Source organism: Rhipicephalus microplus, chromosome 7 (genome assembly GCF_043290135.1).
Source record: "Rhipicephalus microplus isolate Deutch F79 chromosome 7, USDA_Rmic, whole genome shotgun sequence".
Taxonomy (NCBI): domain Eukaryota; kingdom Metazoa; phylum Arthropoda; class Arachnida; order Ixodida; family Ixodidae; genus Rhipicephalus; species Rhipicephalus microplus.
The window spans coordinates 16611702-16634163 of record NC_134706.1 but is presented as its reverse complement, the minus strand read 5'-3'; the positions used below and the strand labels follow the sequence as shown (position 1 = coordinate 16634163).

Here is a 22462-nt window from a genome sequence, read left to right as displayed (position 1 = left end):
TCTGAACAGGTCAGGAGTGTAGTAGGTCATGGCAACGGGATTATGGTTGTTGCAATGGTAGCGCATCTCTCCGCAAGTGAACGTCGCTGCGAAAATAAACGGCGCTCTCATCGCGATAACCACTTTTTTGATGCACATTTCAGAGGCTGAGTTTCTTGGCACTTAATGGTGAAACTCAGATTTTAAAAACTGCCCGAAACAAGCAAAGTTTACTAAAACGCTAAAAATCGTTTTTTTTAAATGTGTTAAAAATACGCATAACAAAAAAATGCTTGAGGCATAAACTTGTCTGTTTGAGACAACGTTCTCAAAATAAAAATGTGCAGGTCTTGAAAGCCTGTGTTTTAAACGCCTTAATATTATTGTTTAAAACTAAAAAACAAAGATTCATATCCTAAAGGAATAACTTTTTTTAAGGGTTGGACGGGGAATCTCACAATTGACTGTAAATTTTGAAAATTGCCTAAAACTACCTCAATTTAGTATTATGGCTTAAAACAACAATTTGTTTAACTTTGCTATTAACATGAACAAAATAGAAATACGTGATTTCCAAATTCACGCGACACCATCCATAAAAACGCTCTCAGTATAAAACTACACAAATCTTGGAGGCCATTATTGTGATCGCCATAACTTTGCTAGTAATAAAACAAAAAGACCACTCTCGGTAGCCAAGCTTCCTAAACACCAAGGCTGAGCGCAAACTTTGTAAATTCCTTAAAGCTACTATACTTTACCAACGTTGCTTAAAAATAAAAAAAATCATTTTTTAGCTACGCTGGCAACTTAAGAAACATATACGTGGTGCCCATGCCCTTGATGACAACGTCTTCAAGATGAAAATTTTGTAATTGTGGAGGTTCTTGCATGTAGCGAAAATGGTTCTAGGAAACAAAAAAATTATATCGAGCATTGGAGGTTACTTATTACACAGCAAACACAACCACAACATTATAATAAACGTACTTTTTTTTTTCAATAGCACACATGCATCAAAGACGCATGTAAGGTTTGGAAAAGTTAAAGTGCTCTTCATATTACCTTGTAAAATCTGTGCACGGCCGGGCTAGACCAAGTCAGGGACTCTAGGCTAGACTACACCTAAACTAGATTGTACTAGAAGTTTCTACTACACTGTACCTGAGCGCTCGCTTCTTTACGGACTCTGCACCCCGGCGGCCCAATCAACCCTAGCCCACCTGGTGGTTGTCGAAAGCAACAGCCCTGCGCTTCTGGTTTCGGTTTCACTGGCGCGAATTTCGGATTATTGTATGCAACCGACGTTTGGCTCTGGCGAAGCTTAATGATTTCATACCGTTTTTCTCCACCCAAATGGCCAGGCTATTATTAGTCGTTTTGATTTGGCTATTTCCTATTCTGTCTTGCTCAAAATTCTTCCTGTGAATGGAGGTCATTGCGTCTTACTCTAAGGCTCCGGTATATGGCTCCGGTGCAGCGGGCGCAACGCAGGTGCATGACTTTGGGCGCGCTTCATTCACTCACCGACAGTTGAAAAACAAGTTGCCCAGTCGTTGATGACGCAAAAATGGTTTGTGGCACTGCTCATACTCGATGACGTTTGGCTTAGACCTATATACCCCCGAAGAGTGCATTTTGCTGGCAGTGCAGCACGGTCGTAGCCTCTTGTGGACAGAAAGCGCCATATCACACCCTCCTTTAACAACTTGTTCTGGTTACGCTGAATGCTTTTTTTTTCGTAACATTTTATTTGATGTAAAAGAAACACGCCCTTTTTTTCTTTATGTGTTGAAATTTTCTTAGCACATGCGCTTGCTTACGCGATAATCATTCGCACGTCTTTTACTCTTCTTTCAGCAATCGCTGCACCTTCTCACATTTTGAGCGATGGCACGACACTTCGTAGCGCAATCTTCTTATCACAGCCAAGTATCAACCCACGCGATGAGCGTCACTGGTCATTGCGTGCGAACACTTACATGCTTCTTGTTCAGTGAAAGCATGCTGTAAATCAACAGCCCGATCTGGTTCGTTGGTCTCCGCTTTTCGCTTCCTTGATGTTTGACGTAAAGCCAAAGCTCGTGGGGCAGGATCTTTGCGAGGCTTCTTTGCGCTTGAAATCAAGTAGCTAGGATAGTCCTCGAACAGAGTGGGCGCCAGGCGCGTAGCCAGCATTTTTTTCTCCTTCTCTCTATGCTGAGGCGAAAAAAAATTCGGGGGGGGGGGGGGGGGGCACGTGTTCGGTTTGACACACCCTCGCTACACCCCTAGTAGGCACAGAGTCAGGAAGTATATGTTTAGTTTTATGGCGCAGCACGCAGGCACATAGTCTTCATCAAGGAAGTATCTGCTGCTTACGACAGTCGATGCAGACTCGTCGTTGATGATGAAGTTGTCTCTCGCAATATTCTCTCACAATATTGGCACAGCTCAGCATTGTTTATGAATCGGTGAAAAGTAACACCAGGTGTTTTTCCCGAACGGACTTTGCGATACGGAACGCAGCAATACACCATCACACAGGTAATATATTGTGCGCGAGGCCTACCACTAGAGGCACGAGCGCTGCAATCGCTGTGACGTAAGGGTTGGATCACGTGATGTCGCCTCGCTCTGGCGAAGGATAGCTGATGGTTGGATGTGTTGTTTTTACCAGGTGCCTTCGTGGTGTTTTAACTTTTGAACAGTGTTGTATTGCTCTAGTTGACTTCATGTGTGCGGACTTCTGCGGGCTATGCAACGAGGAAAGTTGCAGTATAAGTTACCGGCGGCGTGCCACAGTGCTCTACGTACGCGATGTCACTGTCACGACCGGTGGCAGAGCCACTGTCAACTCTCTCTTTATCTGTTGTCGTGGTTGTTATTCCGAGCTCATGTGGTTAAAATGAGCACATAAAAGCAGAATGTTTCAGTTTCGATCCGCACGGGAGCCTCATTAACAACGAAAAATGAACATGCGAACAGTCTAACTATCCATATTTTAAAATAGGACGTAGGAGCTTACATGTGGGAGGAGTTTCCGTCCTTACATTCAAGATTGTGTGCCGTCGTCCGAATTGTCAGGGTCAAGATATAGCCTGGAAGTACAATTCCTTTCTTTTATTTTCACACAGTGTAGATCGATTGATTGATTGATATGTGGGGTTTAACGTCCCAAAACCACTGATGATTATGAGAGACGCCGTAGTGGAGGGCTCCGGAAATTTCGACCACCTGGGGTTCTTTAACGTGCACCCAAATCTGAGTACACGGGCCTACAACATTTCCGCCTCCATCGGAAATGCAGCCGCCTCAGCCGGGATTCGAACCCGCGACCTGCGGGTCAGCAGCCGAGTACCTTAGCCACTAGACCACCGCGGCGGGGCACAGTGTAGATCAAATTCGTGGCCAATCGCTTCTGCGTGTTCCGTTAGCGCGTTCGACGAAACCTCCTTTCTTGATTGATTTGTGGGGTTTAACGTCCCAAAACCACCATATGATTATGAGAGACGCCGTAGTGGAGGGCTCCGGAAATTTTGACCACCTGGGGTTCTTTAACGTGCACCCAAATCTGAGCACACGGGCCTCGACATTTCCGCCTCCATCGGAAATGCAGCCGCCGCAGCCGGGATTTGAACCCGCGACCTGCGGGTCAGCAGCCGAGTACCTTAGCCACTAGACCACCGAGGCGGGGCGAAACCTCCTTTCTGACATCATGTATGTGCCACTCCATGTTTCGGTAAAGCCTACTTCTCACGCCAATCAACCTTCGCTGCAGTCTGCGCCACCACCATCCTCTCCCCTGCGGTTGTCCGTCTCCAATGTGTGTATACCCCACCACACAAGTTTTCATCCACCAGTGGCTAGCAAAACAAGCCCGTGCATCCCCACCACCACCAATTTTTTCCCCCCTATGGTATATAGAGAATATGCACTTGACGTAATCCATCAGATAGCAATCAGGGTCGCCATTTTGGTGGTCCACGCACTCACCACACGCGCGAAAAACTCGCTGCACGTGCTCTGTCCGAGGTTCGTATGGGCACTTCGATGTCTAGCGACCCCGGAATACCTACTGCACGCTGTTGCGAAAGACGGACCGATCCCGCCGAAGCCACCACTGTTGCGAAAGACGGCGACGCCAACACGGTCCCGAAGGCGCCACTGCTTCCAACTCCGCCGGGAAGGTCACCAGCCGTTTGGTAGCGTATGTTTATCAGCTCGCGACTGCTTCTGCGCAGAGCTGATAAGACGAGCGGACGAGACGACGGTGAGTTAAACAAGGTTTATGTACAGCATATATACAGAGGCGTTACAATTTCGGTACTGGGGCCGACAGAGACTCGAAGAGCCGAGCTCTCCTCTCTAATACATAGGTCAACTTTTCGCCTAAGACCGCCGACTCACACACATGTCGGCTCTCCGACATGGGGACTCCTCTCTCATAGGACCGCCGATCGCGACGCGTCGCAGGGCTTCTTTTATTTGCACCGGGTCCAACCAAAATGTCCAATCAGAAGCGCCGCTGGTCGTCAGGGCAGATTCCTCCAATGGGGTCGCCGCTGGGCCACGTCAGACCCCCAGACACGAGGACGCCGGCTCGCTGTCACGTGCGCTGCTGACTCAATGCACGTGGGCCAGAGAGGCGCCGCGCGTGTTCACGCCGTTGAGTTGTTCGCGTCAGGCGGACTGCGGGCTGGCCTTGACCCAGATTGCCTTTTTCAGAGGCACGGACGTTTGACGAGGACTCGCTGGCATAACAGCACCCCCGCCGCCAGACAATGCACCGGAAAGACGAGCTGCTTCCACGGGGCTCGGATGTCAGGTGCGCTCGTTCGCCAGGTCCCTCCAGGTTCGCCTCCAGGGCCATGGGGAGAATACAGCTCCAAACTGTTCCGGGAACACCTCCCATTTTTGACGACGGATCCCAGCTCCACTGGCTTGTCGCCACAACTGGCTGACCAGCTTCACTCGTCTCTTCTGACCATCTTCGGTTTCAGCACTTGTCGATGGTTCTGCAACTTGCCAAGAACGGATCGACAACAGACAACACACGACACACGCAAGTGCCTTCGGTCACCCGACAGAACACCAGACAAAGTATAGTACAACATATACCTATCTACGTGTCTATCGGAATTTTGTTCCCTCTACATCAAGAGGCACATGTGGGACACAAGACTCTCAAAATGACAACTCAATTTTTTTTTCCACGTACAACAACGTAACGAATTAGAATACCACAAAGTTGGCCCTTGAGATCACTCTAAACGAGAGCGCTCAGCCCAGGTCGTGATGAGGTCAAAATTTTGCCCCGAATCGCCAGCCAGAAACCGAAAGGTTGAGAAGGTACTAGCTAGAACGCACTGCTCAATGCACCTCCATTAGCGTTTAGCTTTCCTTTTTTTTTTTTTTTTTTAGCGAACGTCAAAGTTGCGCTGTGGAGCAACGTGCTCCACCTCAGTAACCGGCCACTTTTAGGCGACGATACCTATGCGGCACCAAGAGCGGCTCACACTTTCGACGTTGCACAGGGGAACAACGATACGGCTTGCTACGGATTGACTCCTCACCGCTTAGCTCGATATCGTGTCCGATCCCCCTCGTGTTTCCGGGGCGGTCCGAAAACACGTCTCCAAACTCGGAACCAATCTTTCTCAGGTCCTCTTTCTCAGGTCCTCCTTCACTTAAGCTAGGCTCTAGGTTCAACTGTTCCCAGATTACTTCCGATTTCCTTTCGATTATCTCACTAGAACTAAAAATTTCTGCTTCCTCTTCCTCTGAAGCACTTAAAAGTAAATTTACGACTGCTTTCAAGTTACTGTGATAAACTTTGTTCGGCCGCCTTCCTAATTTAAATTCACAATTGGTATCAGAAAGCTTCGATACTACTTTTGCGGGCCCTTCCCAATCAACCTCAAGCTTGTTCCTTTTGGACGGCTGCAGCAGCCTTACCTGATTATCAACTTCAAAAGCACGCTTCTTCACCGATTTCTCGCAGTGCTCCTTCGACAGCACTTGTGCCGCGTTTTTGTGGCTTTCCACTAGCGCTTCAATCGAGAGGTCCTCACGCTGCTCTCGAATGAGCGTCTCTCGATCAACTCTCGGCAGCTCGCTCCAACTTTCCGCTACAGGCGAGAGCGTTGCAACCCTCTCGCTCTGACTCAATGGCGCCATGTCGTCTCCCCTTTCTACGGAAACCGCGCCGGTCGGTTCGGCGACGGGCCGCTCGCGTGACTGCTCACATGACTCATGCGGAAACTTTCCTTTCTGGGGTTCCGTCGACCCGCCGACAAGGTCACTTGAGAGTTCACTGCATTGAACCAGATCAAGCTGCCGCGATAGCTCCCGCGCTTGCGATCGCGTGAGGGCCATGCACGCTAAGTTGGGGAAGAACGATTTGCCCTGCTCTTTGAGAAGCTGCTCTGAGTTGTTGGAGAAAAGATAAGGAAAACGATCATTTAGCGCGGCAGACACAGCCGCTTCGGTGCGAAGCTCACCGAACGGGCCTTTAATGACAACCGTGGCGATTGGTAAGCGAACACTCTGCTCCTCGGCGACCTGCCTGATCCACGCGCATTCTCCTGTGAAGTCATCCGGAGACACCAATGAAGGATGGACAACGTCCATGGTTGCCGCTGAGTCTCTAAGTGCTCGGCACGTTTTCTCATTCACCCTAATTTCTTGGAGATACGGCTCCAACAACCGCATGTTTTTTTCTGATTCTCGGATTGTTGCGAAGGCAAACTTTTCCTGACAGTTTCTCGCGATGTGTCCTTCCTTTTTGCAGTTGTAGCAGATTAGCGGCTTCCGTTTGTTTTCTGATTCAAATGCCTGTGTGGTAGAAACCTCACTCGATTTCTCCGCTTCTGTTTGCCCTTCCCCCACACTGTCCTTCGTAAGAGACGGGTCCTTGAAATTACGGTGCGGAGCGGGTTTCCGTTGATCAGGTTTCTTTGAAAAGCCCCCTTTTCTCTCATCCTTTTCAACGCGCACTGCCCTGCTGTGCAACTTTCGGCGAGTATAATACTCCTCAGCTAACTCTGCTGCCTTGTTTAGCTGTACTTCACCAAGTCTGTCCTGCAGCCAAAGTCTGACGTTATCCTCGATGCAGCGGTAGAATTGCTCCAATGCAACGCATTCCACCACTTTATCGCGATCGTCATAAACACCTTCGCCCTTGAGCCATTCAATTAAATCGGCTTTAAGACGAAACGCGAAGTCAACGTGTGACTCATTCCCCTTTTCAGCATACCGGAACCTTTGCCTGAAAGCCTCGGGTGACAACTTATAACGTCTCAAGAGCACTTCCTTAACCTCGTCATAGCTCTCAAACGCTTCCCTCGACAAGCAAGTTATCGCGTCGGACACTTCGCCGGGAAGAAGAGCTAACAGGTTCCGCGCCCAAAGAGGCCGCTCCAAAGCGTTTCGCTCACAGACGTGTTCAAACTTGACGAGATACTTCGGCATGTCCTCGCCTACTACGAACGGTGGCAGTTGGTCCCGAATTCTAAAACCGCTGACCTGAACTGTTGGAGAAGCTACGCTAGGCGCCTGCGAACACTGTAGGATTGCCAATTCTAGTCGTTTCAACTCGAGACGCTCCTGTCTCTCGGCCTCCTCGCGACGTTCGCGCCTTTCAGCTTCTTCGCGAGCTTCGCGCCTTTCAGCTTCTTCACGTTCGCGAGCTTCGCGCCTTTCAGCTTCTTCGCGAGCTTCGCGCCTTTCAGCTTCTTCGCGAGCTTCTACTTCTCGCCTTTCAGCCTCCTCACGGCGTGCTTTAATATCCACCCAGGCCTCATCGACTTCCTCAGCCGACACTCCCTCATCCTTCATGATCTCAAGGATCGCTTGCTTTCGTTTCGCACGGCCCAAAGTAATGCCGAGTTCCTCACAAATTTCGATGAGTTCCTTCACTTTAAGGTTCTCCATCGTTCACACTAGCCTCTTGCTGTTTGCCCCTGTTAACAATTTACTTGCCGTACCCACTATAAGTCAACTAGCAAGACGCGCAAGCAATTTTTCACTCTCCCGTGTTTACCCCCTCCGCATTAACTTTGGTTTCAAAGCACTTCGACTTTGCTTGAAACGATCAAAGCTCACTCTAATGCTTCACACAGCCCTTCTCTAAACTACTACAACCTGAGCTAGAGTAGTCTGGTGAACTGAGGGGAAAACATCAGGCACTCACCGCATCGATGTCGCTGACGCCGGCCGATCCCGCAGCTGCCAACCACTGTTGCGCAGGACGGACCGATCCCACCGAAGCCACCACTGTTGCGAAAGACGGCGACGCCAACACGGTCCCGAAGGCGCCACTGCTTCCAACTCCGCCGGGAAGGTCACCAGCCGTTTGGTAGCGTATGTTTATCAGCTCGCGACTGCTTCTGCGCAGAGCTGATAAGACGAGCGGACGAGACGACGGTGAGTTAAACAAGGTTTATGTACAGCATATATACAGAGGCGTTACAATTTCGGTACTGGGGCCGACAGAGACTCGAAGAGCCGAGCTCTCCTCTCTAATACATAGGTCAACTTTTCGCCTAAGACCGCCGACTCACACACATGTCGGCTCTCCGACATGGGGACTCCTCTCTCATAGGACCGCCGATCGCGACGCGTCGCAGGGCTTCTTTTATTTGCACCGGGTCCAACCAAAATGTCCAATCAGAAGCGCCGCTGGTCGTCAGGGCAGATTCCTCCAATGGGGTCGCCGCTGGGCCACGTCAGACCCCCAGACACGAGGACGCCGGCTCGCTGTCACGTGCGCTGCTGACTCAATGCACGTGGGCCAGAGAGGCGCCGCGCGTGTTCACGCCGTTGAGTTGTTCGCGTCAGGCGGACTGCGGGCTGGCCTTGACCCAGATTGCCTTTTTCAGAGGCACGGACGTTTGACGAGGACTCGCTGGCATAACAACGCCGAAGCACAGACAGCTTGACGCGCGTACGAACGGAACTTCAAAAATGGCGCTACGACAGTGGCGCCCCCTTGCGGATCAAGACTCAGTGCGCACAAAATAATGGTCTACCACGTCTGCCTGACCTGGCCGAATTCTAATCAAGGGGCTGGCCCCTCCGAAAAAAAATTTCTGCCAACGCCCCTGCCATCCGCGACTTCAGCTCACACGTAGGGTTCCTTGCTTACGTCCGTAGAATCGACCCATAGCTACTGTACCCTTTTCTCGGTGTTGTTTTGATCTACAGGTGAAAACGTGGTCAGCTTCGAAAACTGATTCATCTAAGAGCTGCCGTGAAATATCACACAGCTTATGAATGAAGCTGAAAAAAAAACTGGACACTGGAAATTTTATTGAAACATGAAATTCCAGTTTAGATTACGGTACGCAAGACCTAGAAACATGCTCATTCAAGGTTGCAAAATGATACAGCTGGCTGATCGCATTTTTTTATCACGATTTAATAGCAGCGCGGTGGGGACAATTTTAGTCAGCCAGACACACACACACACAAAAAAAACGCCAGGCCTGTTTAACACTCTTTGGATAGCTGCTGCAAGCACACTTGTAGGGTATCCACTACGCCATTAATCATTTTGTAGTAGGCAGGCATTCACTATGCCATCCTTCGTCATTCTATGGAGAAGCGTGGTACCAGCTGCACACTTGCAAGGAACTTTATTCAATTTTTGTGTGCTGTGGCTGACGACGATGAATAATTATGCCAGAAGCTTTTGTAATCCCCACAATCCCCCACAGGGGGTATGCGCGACAGTTAATATAGGAGAACAAGATCAAACTTTTCTTAAGGGTTGGAGCATTCGAGCAACCCACTCGTTGCGCAATTCGCATTATCTGACACCTGGTCGTTAACTTGCAGTTCTATAACGCTTTAATACTCATATTAACGCGATTATTTTAGCGACATAAAGCCTGCCTATGGCCACAAGGTGATCTTCCGTGAGAAGTCACAACGTAGTTCATTTCTTAAACTAAGAAATAAACTACGTTGTGACTTCTCACGAAGAATCTACTTGACTAATTGCAACGCTACGGCCACTCCACTACCATATATATATATATATATATATATATATATATATATATATATATATATATATACTGGGCTGGCACGCAGACAACATGGGTTCAGATCACATGTTGTGATCTCATAACATCTTTCGCTGTGAAAGATCGCAGCTTGCCTTGTGTATTGGCTTAAAATGACTCGAAGGCCAAAGCCAAATTCATCTGTGTGTTTAGCCTTCTCCGTACCCCATGATGATGATGATATGTAGGGGTTTAACGTCCCAAAACCACCATATAATTTGAGAGACGCCGTAGTGGAGGGCTCCGAAAATTTCGACCACCTGGTGTTCTCTAACGTTCACCCAAATCTGAGCACCCGGGCCTACAGCATTTTTGCATCCATCGAAAATGCAGCCGCTGCAGCCGGGATTCGATCCCGCGACCTGCGGGTCAGCAGCCGAGTACCTTAACCACTAGGCCACCACGGCGGGACAGTGGCATGCAAGTTGAGCTACGCAACATTATCTTCCAAAGTTACGCGATATTCTCAAGTGTTCTTTTTAAATGGCACGGGCACATTGACATTTCTTTTTCAAGCGTGTTCAGTTGAGATGGAATATCCTGCAAAAAATAGCATCGGTACCAAAGTGAATGGGATTACTTCAGTCAAGATTTGTATTAGATAAATATGAATTGGGGCACAAGTGTATTACTGATCTGAGTAAATTACAGGATTGAGTTCAATGAAGGTGCAGACGCGATTCTTGTAAGCAGATGGTATCGTCGTGAAACCTGGCGGAGTAGGTCGCAACGACGCACCTCTTTCTACGTGGCCTCCTAGAATAGCTTCGGCCGCATGAAGAAACTAGAAGTAAGCCCGAAGCAGACAGCCGGGCACAAGATATCCTGCGTGCCGTTGCTGCTATCAGAAACTTAATTGAAGGATTTGGGTCTCCTCCTTTTTTTAATGTTGAATGAAGCTACAAGCACTGATAAGAAATGGACCACAGGAAGAGGACAGCGCATGCACTGTGGCTTCTTTGAACGCAAGAAACCAACTAGTCCGAAAATTTGTTGTATTTTTAATAGTCACGTCGTGTTATCTAATGACTGATGTACTTATTGTTGTATTACTTAAAATTTACTGCCAAATTGTTTAAAGCTTGACGTTCTCAAAGAATATATAGGGCTCTTGAATCTTTGAACTACTCTTGCAAATAGGAATTGCACCGTGTACTTGGCATATACTGCTTGTACAAGCAAGCACTATGTAATGGTGTTTGAAAACCCTACTGTGACCCACTGCTGTAACGGCCCTAATAAATAGGTTCGCCACAAAAATAAGAGCATGAGCGTGAGAAGTACAAAATTGTTGAATACGGACATCGGACAACACAGCCAAGTCCAGAGCTAAAGTCACCATATATTGGGAGAGTATGCAGAGAGATGGTTTATTTGTACCTCGAGGGCCCCGAGGAATAGTGCATGACGGCGTTTGATTATAGTCTGAAAAATATATAAATTCGAAATAATTATTACGCAATCACGCGGCGACTGTGACGTTGGAGTGAGCGGATGGCGTCCTTTCGGAGAGTTGCGCTGCCATCTTCTTCACGCGCTCCAACCACACGTCGGGCATTCCCAAGTAAAACTGGGTCTGCACGGTCCACATCTCGGGCGACACGACTCCGTCGAGCTCCTTCTGCAGACGCCGGGACGACTTGTCGCAGAGAAGTTCCGGCAGGGCCTTCCAGCCCTCTCTCTCCCTTCGCAAGAAGCGAAAGCAAAAGAAAAAAAAAAGGACCTTCAACGCTCGAAGCGTGCGAGTGTCGTGATCTGCTTATCATAGAGTTTCCCACAATACTTACTAGAGGGAACCCTGGCGCTAGTGTCTATGGGAGCTGCAACGCACGACGCTTCAGCGAGCATGGGAACGATGGATAGTACACACGTTTGTCTAATGTTCGTACTTCTGGCCTGCTTTTGGCTCCGTGTGTGTTCGTGTGGCTTGGAGCTGTTTTCTTACGAAACAAATATTAGCAAATGTTCAGCAGTTGCGCTTCATCATTTTATTTTTTAGACTTACTTCCCAAATCAGCTCACAAAGTTCAAAAGGGTTCAATCTTTCTTTCAAAACAAAACCGAAACACAGCAGTAAACGAAGCCGCAAGTACGATTCGCCGCCCGCAAGTACGAAGACTAGGCAAATGTGTGTACTACCCATCATTCCCATGGTCGCTGAACGATCGCAGCGCGAGAGTGCCCTCTAGTTAATTTTAGGATTCTAAAATTTTATGCTGCTTATAAACTTTAGAAGTGTTCTAGAAGAAATATATATACATGTGCATCCGTTTGTAGCAGCTAGCCAAGAGCTAATCAAAACAAATTTATCAGGATAGGAGATATGAATCGACTCGCCCAGCTGCAAGTTTTACTGAACCATGCGCATTTTTTCTTACTTTCAAGTAAGATGCCCTTGACAACAGTTTGTTCTCGGACCACTCTGCTCTATTCTTTTCCCTTAAGGTTAGCGTCCTTATTTTTCTCAATAAGCCCGTCAACTTTCTTGTCTTCAATTTAAAGGGATATAAAGAGAGAAATGAAATATTAAATGAAAAGAAAGGAGCTTTGGTTGAAAAAAAATGTATGCTGTCTGGCACAAGGGAAGTGAGGGGGCAGTAGAAAGGTGAGGAAGGAAAAAAAGTGAAAAAAAAAAAGGTATTGAAAAACAACTATAGAAAGAAAGAGAAAAAAAGGAGAAAAAACTATTTTTGGTGAGAACGACGTACTCTCTCGGAATACAAAATCACTATTCTTGTCACTAGTAGAAGCTTGAGAAGAAACAAAATGCACAAAATATGCGGGTAGCGACAGCACCGTGAATTTCCACACCAATCTTCATGGCGTCACAGATTACGATTGCGTGTAACATGGCCCATATATAGTTCCTAATCAGTAAAAACTAACTGGATCGTCTTGTGAGTGAACCAGACTTAACAAGTTTGAATGCATTTCGTTGAGAGCAATGCCTCCAAAATGCGAAACACTGACTTCAATATACGGTACGCCACTCGCGGAGATTTAGGCACGAAATTTTGAAAACGAAACTCTGACCTTGACTTTCTACCCTATTATTACGCATGCTAATTAAGGGTAAATCAACGGAACTGATGTCCTTGTAGTAGGACTTGTCAAACCAAATTAATTCTCTCTTTAACTTGAGCGTTCTTTCAACTTGAACCTTTCTTTATCGGGAGTGCAAACGCACTTATCGTCAGAATCCTCGGCGTGCCACAGTTCGTGCTGTTGGTGGTGCGGGTTGAGGGAGTAGTGGGATTCGAGACAGGCGCGCCACAGCGACGTGTCTTTCCCGTCTTCCCAGCGCTCGCTGTAGCCGGCGAGCATGATTGGGTCCAGCTTGTCAACGTCGTGGATGGATGAGGATGCGTGTCCCGATACGAACACCGTGATGCCGGCAGACTCCATCAGGCTCCTCGTGAACTGCGCGTGAGGCGAACATACAAGGTAACGGGAAGAACGGTGTCGATAATGAGAGTGTAAAGTGATTACGCCGAAGGCCTTGCAAACTCAAAGAAGTGTCGAACAAAAAAAAAAAAAAAGAACTGCCTACCTTGCAGTAGTGGCGCAAGGCTGGAACCAACATCTGTGCTGAACAGACGTCTTCGTTTATCATCAGTTTGCTCTTTCTTTCCTCCCATCTTTCTTTTTCTAGCTCTTTTTCTACATTTGTTGTCTGTTTATTCCCACACCTTTATTGATTTCTATTCATATCTATTTCTTTTTCTATTTTGCACTATTTACTTCCCCGTTTCCCCCTCTTTAATTGTATATATATATATATATATTTCTCATTATTATATTCACAGAACGCCTGCTGATATAGTGTCACAGACGGTACATTGATGAAACGGGAAAGCCTGCTAATATTTCATTAAGATGCATTGCGCGGACAGGGCAATAACATCACCAGAAGTAGTGGCATAGAATTTTAACGTATAGGAGGTCACAACTTCAACGAACTCGAAATTCACACATTCCATTGAAACACCCGGTCCCCAAGAGACATGAAATATGCAGTTATACTTTATTCGCGAGTTCAAAACACTACAGGCGGTAGGTACGTGCGAAAGTGTCTGAGGGGGCTCTTGAACCTATTCGATTTGGTACATACACAATGAAAACTAATGAGACTGAAGCCCTACCCTTAGGGATTTCTAACCTAGCACTGTTAGGTGGGGCTTTCTGTCACGGCCATGATTCAGATAAACATGCAGGCACCTCCCATGTCTCACTAATTTTAGTTCTTTTTGTTCACGGAATACTTATTACTTTTATTCTAACGATTTCGTCACGGCGGGCTCCCCTCTTTGTTCAGATTGGAGGAAAAGGGTTCGAAGCGTACACACACTTGTGCCAGAGAAACAGTTCTAGCTTTGAAGCAAAGAAGTGCACTTGTCGAAATGTCGGGTCAAGCACACCAGTCCCTGTTTACGGATTTTTTTCCCTGCTTTAAACACAGTCATACTGTAGCTGTTGCAGCAAAATGCGGCCAACACAACTGCACTCATGTTGCTCAGTCTTTCTTCGTGATTTGACTCTGCGCTGTTTCAGTGTGAACAGTTGAACTTACCTGGAAATAGCCGGTATGAACGGCGAAGTCCTTGAAAGCGGCCAGAAAACCAGATTGCACCAAGATAGCAACTGCGGGACCGGGAGAATCCGCAGCCAGCTCTCTTAATGCATCCAGGGCAATCCGGGACCAACGCCCAGGATTGGATCTGAGCCTCAGGGCAGCGTCCCTTCGCTGCTTCATGCGGATTCGTTCATTCTATAGTAAGAGAGAGAGAGTGTATCCTACAGTTCCAAGTCGTGAGAACAGTCGCACAGCAAAGGTAATGAAGGCGAGGACTTTCAGTACAAGACAGTACAAAGCATCATCGTTAGAATTCCGATTACCATCCCAGTCGTTATCAGCATTGTTACGATTAAGTTTTGTTATTAAAAGAGAAACATTCATCATTTAGTTTATCCTCTCCCCCTCTGTACCCGTGACCTGCATAACGACTACTATTGATACACTGCGACTCAACTATATTAGATGTACTGCTACTTTTGGCTAAGCTAAGTGTAAGCGCTATTTCGCCAGCGATGTGCAATCACAGAGTTGACAACTGCTACAAGAGCTCTCCGTGGTTCCGTTAAGAGCGGAGGACTGCACACGATGGACTCTAGTGAAACCACTTTTACGTGGTTTTCGTGTTTATGCGCAACTATACTTCGTCTCTCTAGTTCATCACATCTTATCTCTCCTTTTTTTTTTTTGCCCCCTTTCCTTTTTGCTCGGGCTGAGTTGCGGCCTACAGCGAACTCTATAGCTCAGACAAACCTCCCTGCATTCTAAATAATTCTCTTACAACTTACTACTACCAACTATAACTACTGACTACTTACTACTGGACCGCCAGCTATACCAATAGCTATACCCTAACTGCCACTTCTAGCTACTTCTATATATACGATCACTGCTACTGCTGCTGCTGCTACTGCTATACTACTACTGCTGTTACTGCTACTACTGCAGCTACTTAGGAAGGCGACAAAGGGTGGCTAGGCTAGCTTGATTGTTAGAAAGAACAATGACGCACTGTATTGACCACACGACTGATTTCACGAGCTTGATAAATAAACGTAATCACGGAGACTTTAGAATATACTTTTGTTTGCGAGTTTTCCGACGTTATCATTGCCAGTCTATCCATGACTACTGATGAAATAAGACCCCTTTCCACGGTGTTCAAGTGTTCAAGTATGTATGTCTTAAAATAAATTTACAATAGCACAAGAAATCGCCTGTCTAGTGAGCAATTTGTTCTATGTAAATGGCGATATGTTTCTTTAGCATTGTTAGCCCCGAGCTGTAGCGCCTTCAACAAAAAAACACAGTAATCAGAGAATGTATGATAATACTAATAATAACACTATAATCAAAGAGTCTAACATGAGGAAAGCGTAGTTTGATCATGAGAGGTGCTGTAGTGGAGGTTTCCGCAAATTTCGTCCACACCTGGGGCTCCCGAACGTACACGCCCAAATCTGAGTGCACGGGCCTCCAACGCTTCGCCTCCGCCGAAATGTGACTGGCGCGGCGCGGCCGGAATAGAACCCGTAACCTCCGTGTCAGTCGGCATCCGAGCGCCACTCACGAAAGCGTCTCACCTCGACTGGGTAATGTCGCACGTCCTCGCAGTACCCGTCCAGCGTAGCGAGGGAGTCGAAGCTTTCCACTTTCCACGCTTGTCGGTCCACTATATCGGTGACAAGCTGCTCCCACACACCTTGGAAACCGGGTTCGTTGAGCAGCTGCGTTTGCGCGGTACTGGTGACGTTACAAAGAGCTTGCTCTGCGAAATGATTTAAAGACAGGACAAGAAAAGAGGATAGTAAGGCCTGTGGACGCAGTGCTGTGGCAAATGCGTTTTAGATACGGAAGCATCTTATACTCGCGCCTTGTAGTGCGCCGTCCGCGCCGTCCGCGCCGTCCGCACCACTTCTCGAACATTCGACAGCTGACGCGCGCGCATGCGCCGTCGCGCCGTCGCCCACTCTTCCACCATCTGTGCGTCCCTTCCTCCTCTACACACCGCGCGCGCTTCACTCCTCCACCATCTGTGCACCCTTCCTCCTCTACACGCCGCGTTCGACATCTACAATTCTCCTGATTCTCCAGTGGACGCGCCTGTGGCGTCGCGCTTCGAGAACATTCAACAGCTGACAGTGCATGCGCCGTCGTGCTGTATATATACTCAAGGTCGGCGCTCGCTCGCTCAGTTGCCGCTCGTTGGTTGGTTTGTACGGCGCGTCGACGTCCAAGGTCGCGGTGAAATGAATTCCAACGAATCCACAAACACAATTATCGACGTCCCTTCGACCAGCGCCGCCCTTTCGCATACGTGTGTACGTGTTCACTCATTTAACACCCCCTCCTACAACCACGTTAACCAATTTAGCCATCGACCCAAGTAAGTCGCAATTTAACACCCCATTTCACAACCACGTTAACCAATTCAGCCATCGACCCAAGTAAGTCGCACTTTAACACCCCGTTAACCAATTATATGGTCCGCATCCTCCTCAGTGTTCCCCCGAGGGAAGCTGCGGGCATTTTTTTTCATTTTCAGCGGCACGACCGGCAGGCTAAGTGGCGAATGAGTAGGAAGCAACCTTTTTTTTTTTCATTCCTTCAGCAACCGAGTTTAAACGTCCGCTCGTTATCGCGCGTTTCGACACCCGCGATATCAATGGGCGCGGACACAAGGCGCCTCTTCGCTAAGATCGGGAAGAGCTGAGCATGATTCACTTGCGTCTGGGTTTACGGCGGACGAGTCCTGGCTTGTTTGCGTTAAAATATTAGTAACTGATGTTGCTTTACGTCAAAAAAAATTGCGTTGTGATTATTAGTCAAGTTCTTCGTCCTCAACGAGCGGGAAATAATTTCCTCTTGTTTCACGTTTTCTTCTCTTCACTTTCACTTCACGCCAGTAAACACCACAACCGGTGTTTTGCTGGTGCATTCAAGAGACCTAATCTCAATTGTCCAAGCTTTTGCGATGCGTTTCGGGGGGCCGACACGTTAATCCTTGGAATCTGCCGGCGACTGGCTTCGATATCACGGGATTAGTGACACACGCACACACACACACACACACACACACACACACACACACACACACACACACACACACACACACACACACACACACACACACACACACACACACACACACACACACACACACACACACACACACACACACACACACACACACACACACACACACACACACACACACACGATGAAGAGGGAGATGAAATCAGAGCTGTAAGACAACCGCGAACCGCGCTATCAAATGCTAGTGTTTCTGTCCACCTGCTGTCCTTGTTAGCTGTATATACAACAATACGGCTCTTTCTTACCTACGCTACAATGTGCAGGATCCATAGACGGGTGCTCTTATGTCACTGAAACCACCATGTCGAGATGACAACATGGTGTACCACGAAGTCAGTCATGTCACGTTAATGATGTTATGATAAAATCAAATGCAGCGTTCTACCGCTCTTCGTGTACCCAAGAGAAGTACGTTCCCGCTTCATTGTTATCGGATTGACCCCTGGTTCCCACTGAAGCATCCGCTTTCTACAGCGACCGTAATTCTCCTGCCGCCGAAACGCAGCGTCGTTCGCACTGGACGCGCCCCGCACATCTACCACGGGGCGAACGCTGGATGGATGCGCTGTCACCCGGTTGTTGTCGCGGCTCACAAACGCCAAGACCGGTGCCTGGCGTGGCAACGCTGGCGTGACGCGATAAAATGAACACCGGCAAGCACGCGCACCGCGTCACGTCGAAGTGTATTGGCGCCTAGACTGTGACATGTAGTCATGTTGTCACATGACACGCATCTCATGATTATCATGTTTGCACCAGTCGGATACCATCGTCATTCATTGAAGTCAAATACCAAATTTGGCATGTGTGAAGCTTGTGAAACGGCCGCGAGCGCATCATGAGTGTGGCATGTTATCATGTTGTTACCTGACACGCATGTCGTGATTATCATGTTTCGATGTGTCATTCACCTATTTCACCCGTTCGCGTAGCGTAATACTGAGTTTGGTACATTTGAAGCCAGTGAAACGGCTGCGAGCGCATCATGAGCGTAGCATGTAGTCATGTTGTTACATGACACGCATTTAAAAATTATCATGTTTGCACCAGTCACATACCTTCGTAAGCCATTCACGTACCGTAATACCAAATTTGCTATGTGTGACGCTAGCGAAACGGCCGCGAGCGCATCATGAGCGTGGCATGTAGTCATGTTGTTACATGACACGCATGTCGTGATTTTCTTGTTAGGGTCTGTCGCTTGTGTTCGCCATGCAATCATGTCATACCATACCAGTTTTGCAACATGCTATGTGAACGAAACCACCGCAATAGCTGCAGGACCATGAAATGTAAATCATGACATTCGTGACATACATGTGATTTTCATGTAATGACTAGTCAAATATGTTCTTCATACTTACATGTTATGCCATACCAAGTTTTGTATCGATACTATTATCGAAACGGCCAGGAGAGCTATAGATAGATAGATAGATAGATAGATAGATAGATAGATAGATAGATAGATAGATAGATAGATAGATAGATAGATAGATAGATAGAGATACGCTCAAAGTCACCGAAGTTCGAAATGCTTCGCATTTAAAATCCGCCGACACCAGTGGCGTTGGTGGGTTCGTCTTGCTCGGCAAGACCGCGACAAGCTCGGTCTCACTATCGACAAGCTTGGTCATTTATTCCACAAAATAGGGATTTGAAATAGGTACAGAGTGGGCTAAATTTCCGTTGGTTACAAAATTCAGTGAGTGACATGCACTGCGACATGACAAGTGAGTAAGACTTGGCCGCCATTATTAGAAATTTCTTGACTTGCGCTCCTATTGGTCCGCGGTGACCGATTCGGCGGCAGGCGCCGCGAAAACCGGTTCGAGAGCGATCGGCGCCGAGAGGGTTCTTTCGGCGGATCTCGCCGCCGGCGAATCGGATTCGGCGCACTTTCGGTGGCCGGAACGCTCAGTGTGAACACGGTCGGCTAACCGCCATGTGGTTGTCTTGACGTCATGCTGAAGTACTTCTACGTCGATTAACCTTGTAGATGATATCATGTGCAAGCTATCACTAATATCCATAGGGTTTCACACGCCAGACCCACGATATGATTAAGATGGAAGCCGTAGTAGAGGGGTTCGGAATTTTACAGAATAGAGAGTTTTTTTTTTTGAAGTACAGCGCACTGAAAGCATTTCTCTAATGGTTGTCACTATTGCACACGAGTCATACGCTATCTTAATGTGGGCCTCTGGTAAGTGATTGAAATAGCGTGCGACACAACGAACGCTATGTTCGTGTATGTTATCCGAAAACTGCTTATTCTCGTGCGCTTTAACATGCTTTGACGTCACATAGAATAGGTGCGCCTAGCTTTCCGCTTCGCTCGGCATGCGTCCGCCGTAGCCGAGATCAAAAAACACTTATACACGGGATATAGGATCGAAACTGTTGGTTGACACAGAGCTAAAACGTTTGACTCTCACAAAATTTCGGAAATATTTGGAAAACGCACCGCACCTTCACGAAACGGCCATGTGGGATCGGGTACTCTTCCAGAAGGAGCAGTAGAGGCCATCACTCCCCGTCCATCACCACACAAAAGCGAAATGCGATGCACGTTATTCCTGGGCAGTCAAACAACGTTTCAAGCCTTCCGCGGGGTGGTGGTAGCACTCCTCCCTCGGTGCGCCTGCTCGCGGCCCAACGAACGTGACGTAACAAACGGTAGAGAGATTCGCTTTTCCGGCAGTTGATAATACGTCATCCCTCTTTTAAACTAGGACAGTCACGTTTCAGGAGGCAAGAATGCCCCGACGTAATTTTCTTCGCCCGCACTTCATACAACTACGACCCAGGCGAGTTACTTTTCAGAAGCCGAATCTGCTTCTTCGTCGATGTCGTCTTCTCTACGCCCGACACTCTTTTGAAAATTCTTCGCGGGCTGCACAAGGTGGTCGGCACGTTGGCACGAACAAGAACGCACCGCGAAAGCAACGAGTCGGCGGTGTGCCGGTGCTCTGTAAATGGGAGATATACACTATTTGCCCACGACACCTTCGGAAGCATGGAAACCTTGACGCCAGCGGTGTGTGCTTCCGACGGGAAAGGGAGAGGCCCGGTTCCTGAGCGTTTCCACCGCCGGATGTGGCTTATCCGCATGCGGTTTCGTAACGGCACACTTCGATATCCCTGCCGGAAGCTTTACACGTCTTTGTGCCATGTGCCGCGTGCGAACTGTGGCGTCACCTTCGGCGTACGCTGCCGTCATCCTTGCGCAAACAGCGTGAACGTGTGGTTCGATGTGTAGCATCGCTCGCCGCGGTGGTCTATAGTGGCTAAGGTACTCGGCTGCTGACCCAAAGGTCGTGGGATCGAATCCCTGCTGCGGCGGCTGCATTAGCAATGGAAGCGGAAATGTTGTAGGCCCGTGTGCTCAGATTTGGCTTCACGTTAAAGAACCCCAGGTGGTCGAAATCTCCGGAGCCCTCCACTACGGCGTCTCTCATAATCGTATGGTGGTTTTGGGACGTTAAACCCATGATATCAATGAAATCGGTGTCTAACATCGATGTGCAGCGTGCCACATGAACGTAGATTTCAGTAAAATGGGAGGAAATAATAAACATTTTCTCTATTTGTTTATATATTCATTTATTGTAAAATACATACTGCGAATCACTGCTGTGCATAACCAGGAAATGCATTTAATCAGTAAGAAAAGGAAATAACAAACGATAATAAGTTTAACAATAAATAATCCAAACCAATCACATAGTATGGTACTGCTAAAGCAAGAAAAGGCTAATGTAGAACTTAACCGTCATTCTTGGAGAAAGTTGTTAGTGTACTTTATCGCGTGTCGGCCATTCGAGAGTTGAAACTCTGCTAGAACGTTTTGCGTGCCATTTCATTAATACGGTGTTTTGTTGCCGGCCCAATGAGGAGTCTATAGTCCAGGTGAAAGCTTTAGATACGTCATCAAACACGATCATTGATCAGCATCAGTGACGTCAAGACAAGTGGCAGAAAAGGTTATCACATCGTAATGACGCCACCATATCACGTAACCTTGAAATCACACATCGCCAAAGTATCGCGACGTCATCATGTGACATCCGTGATAATGTCATCGCTGATTGGACAAAGTTGGTGGTGGCGGTGGTGGTGGTGGGTGATCATGGAGACAATGATAACAGCGTGAGATACAAAAAAAAAAGAGTTTCCAATGCACGCCTACCATCTTGAAGGCAGCGCTAGAAAACATGAAGTGCAGAAACAACTGCAGTTAGAGCGTCAGCTGTATTGACGTTCGTTTAAACGAGCATAATGAGTTTTTGGAGAAGCGTAACACACGCCATCTAGCACCGCACTGTAATACTTGTGAGCTCTCCAGTGTTCGCAGACGCATGAAGTACTTTCTAGGCACAGTAGACAATTAACTCGTGAAATTATCAAACGTTTTTGTTTCAAATTTAAAAAAATGGAAAAACCCGTACACGACGAGCCACGCATCAATTATCTTGACAGACACGAAGTTTGCTTATCTGCTTGGTTCGTGTAATATTAGGGGACATGTTCTGATTTTTTTGTTAAGGATGCAGACGTCTTGGTGTTAAGTGATTTGCTTAGCTGTTTCACTTACACAAATTTCTGCTATTGCCGGGGTTGTTTGGGCGTTTTGGGGTTGTTTGGGCGCTCGTTCAGTGTACTCCGACTCAGTTCGTCTTCGTTGTTAGCGCTGCGTTGATCACGTAAGGTGCAGACAGCTTTGGCAAGTGGGAGAGAGAGAATTGGTGCATCTACTGAGAAG

At 47.6% G+C, this 22462-nt stretch overlaps 1 protein-coding gene across 1 annotated transcript in view; it reads right to left on the bottom strand.

Annotated features, from left to right (window-relative positions):
- Positions 1-11371: 11371 nt before the first annotated feature.
- Positions 11372-22462, bottom strand: part of LOC119179369 (uncharacterized) — a 34579-nt gene continuing 23488 nt past the window's right edge. The window contains exons 3-6 of the mRNA XM_075868406.1: positions 16185-16369; positions 14599-14796; positions 13216-13448; positions 11372-11713 (exon numbers count right to left, since the gene is read on the bottom strand). Of these exons, the coding sequence (XP_075724521.1) occupies positions 11491-11713; positions 13216-13448; positions 14599-14796; positions 16185-16369 (839 nt within the window). The 3' untranslated portion in view covers positions 11372-11490. The remainder of the gene's footprint in view (positions 11714-13215; positions 13449-14598; positions 14797-16184; positions 16370-22462) is intronic.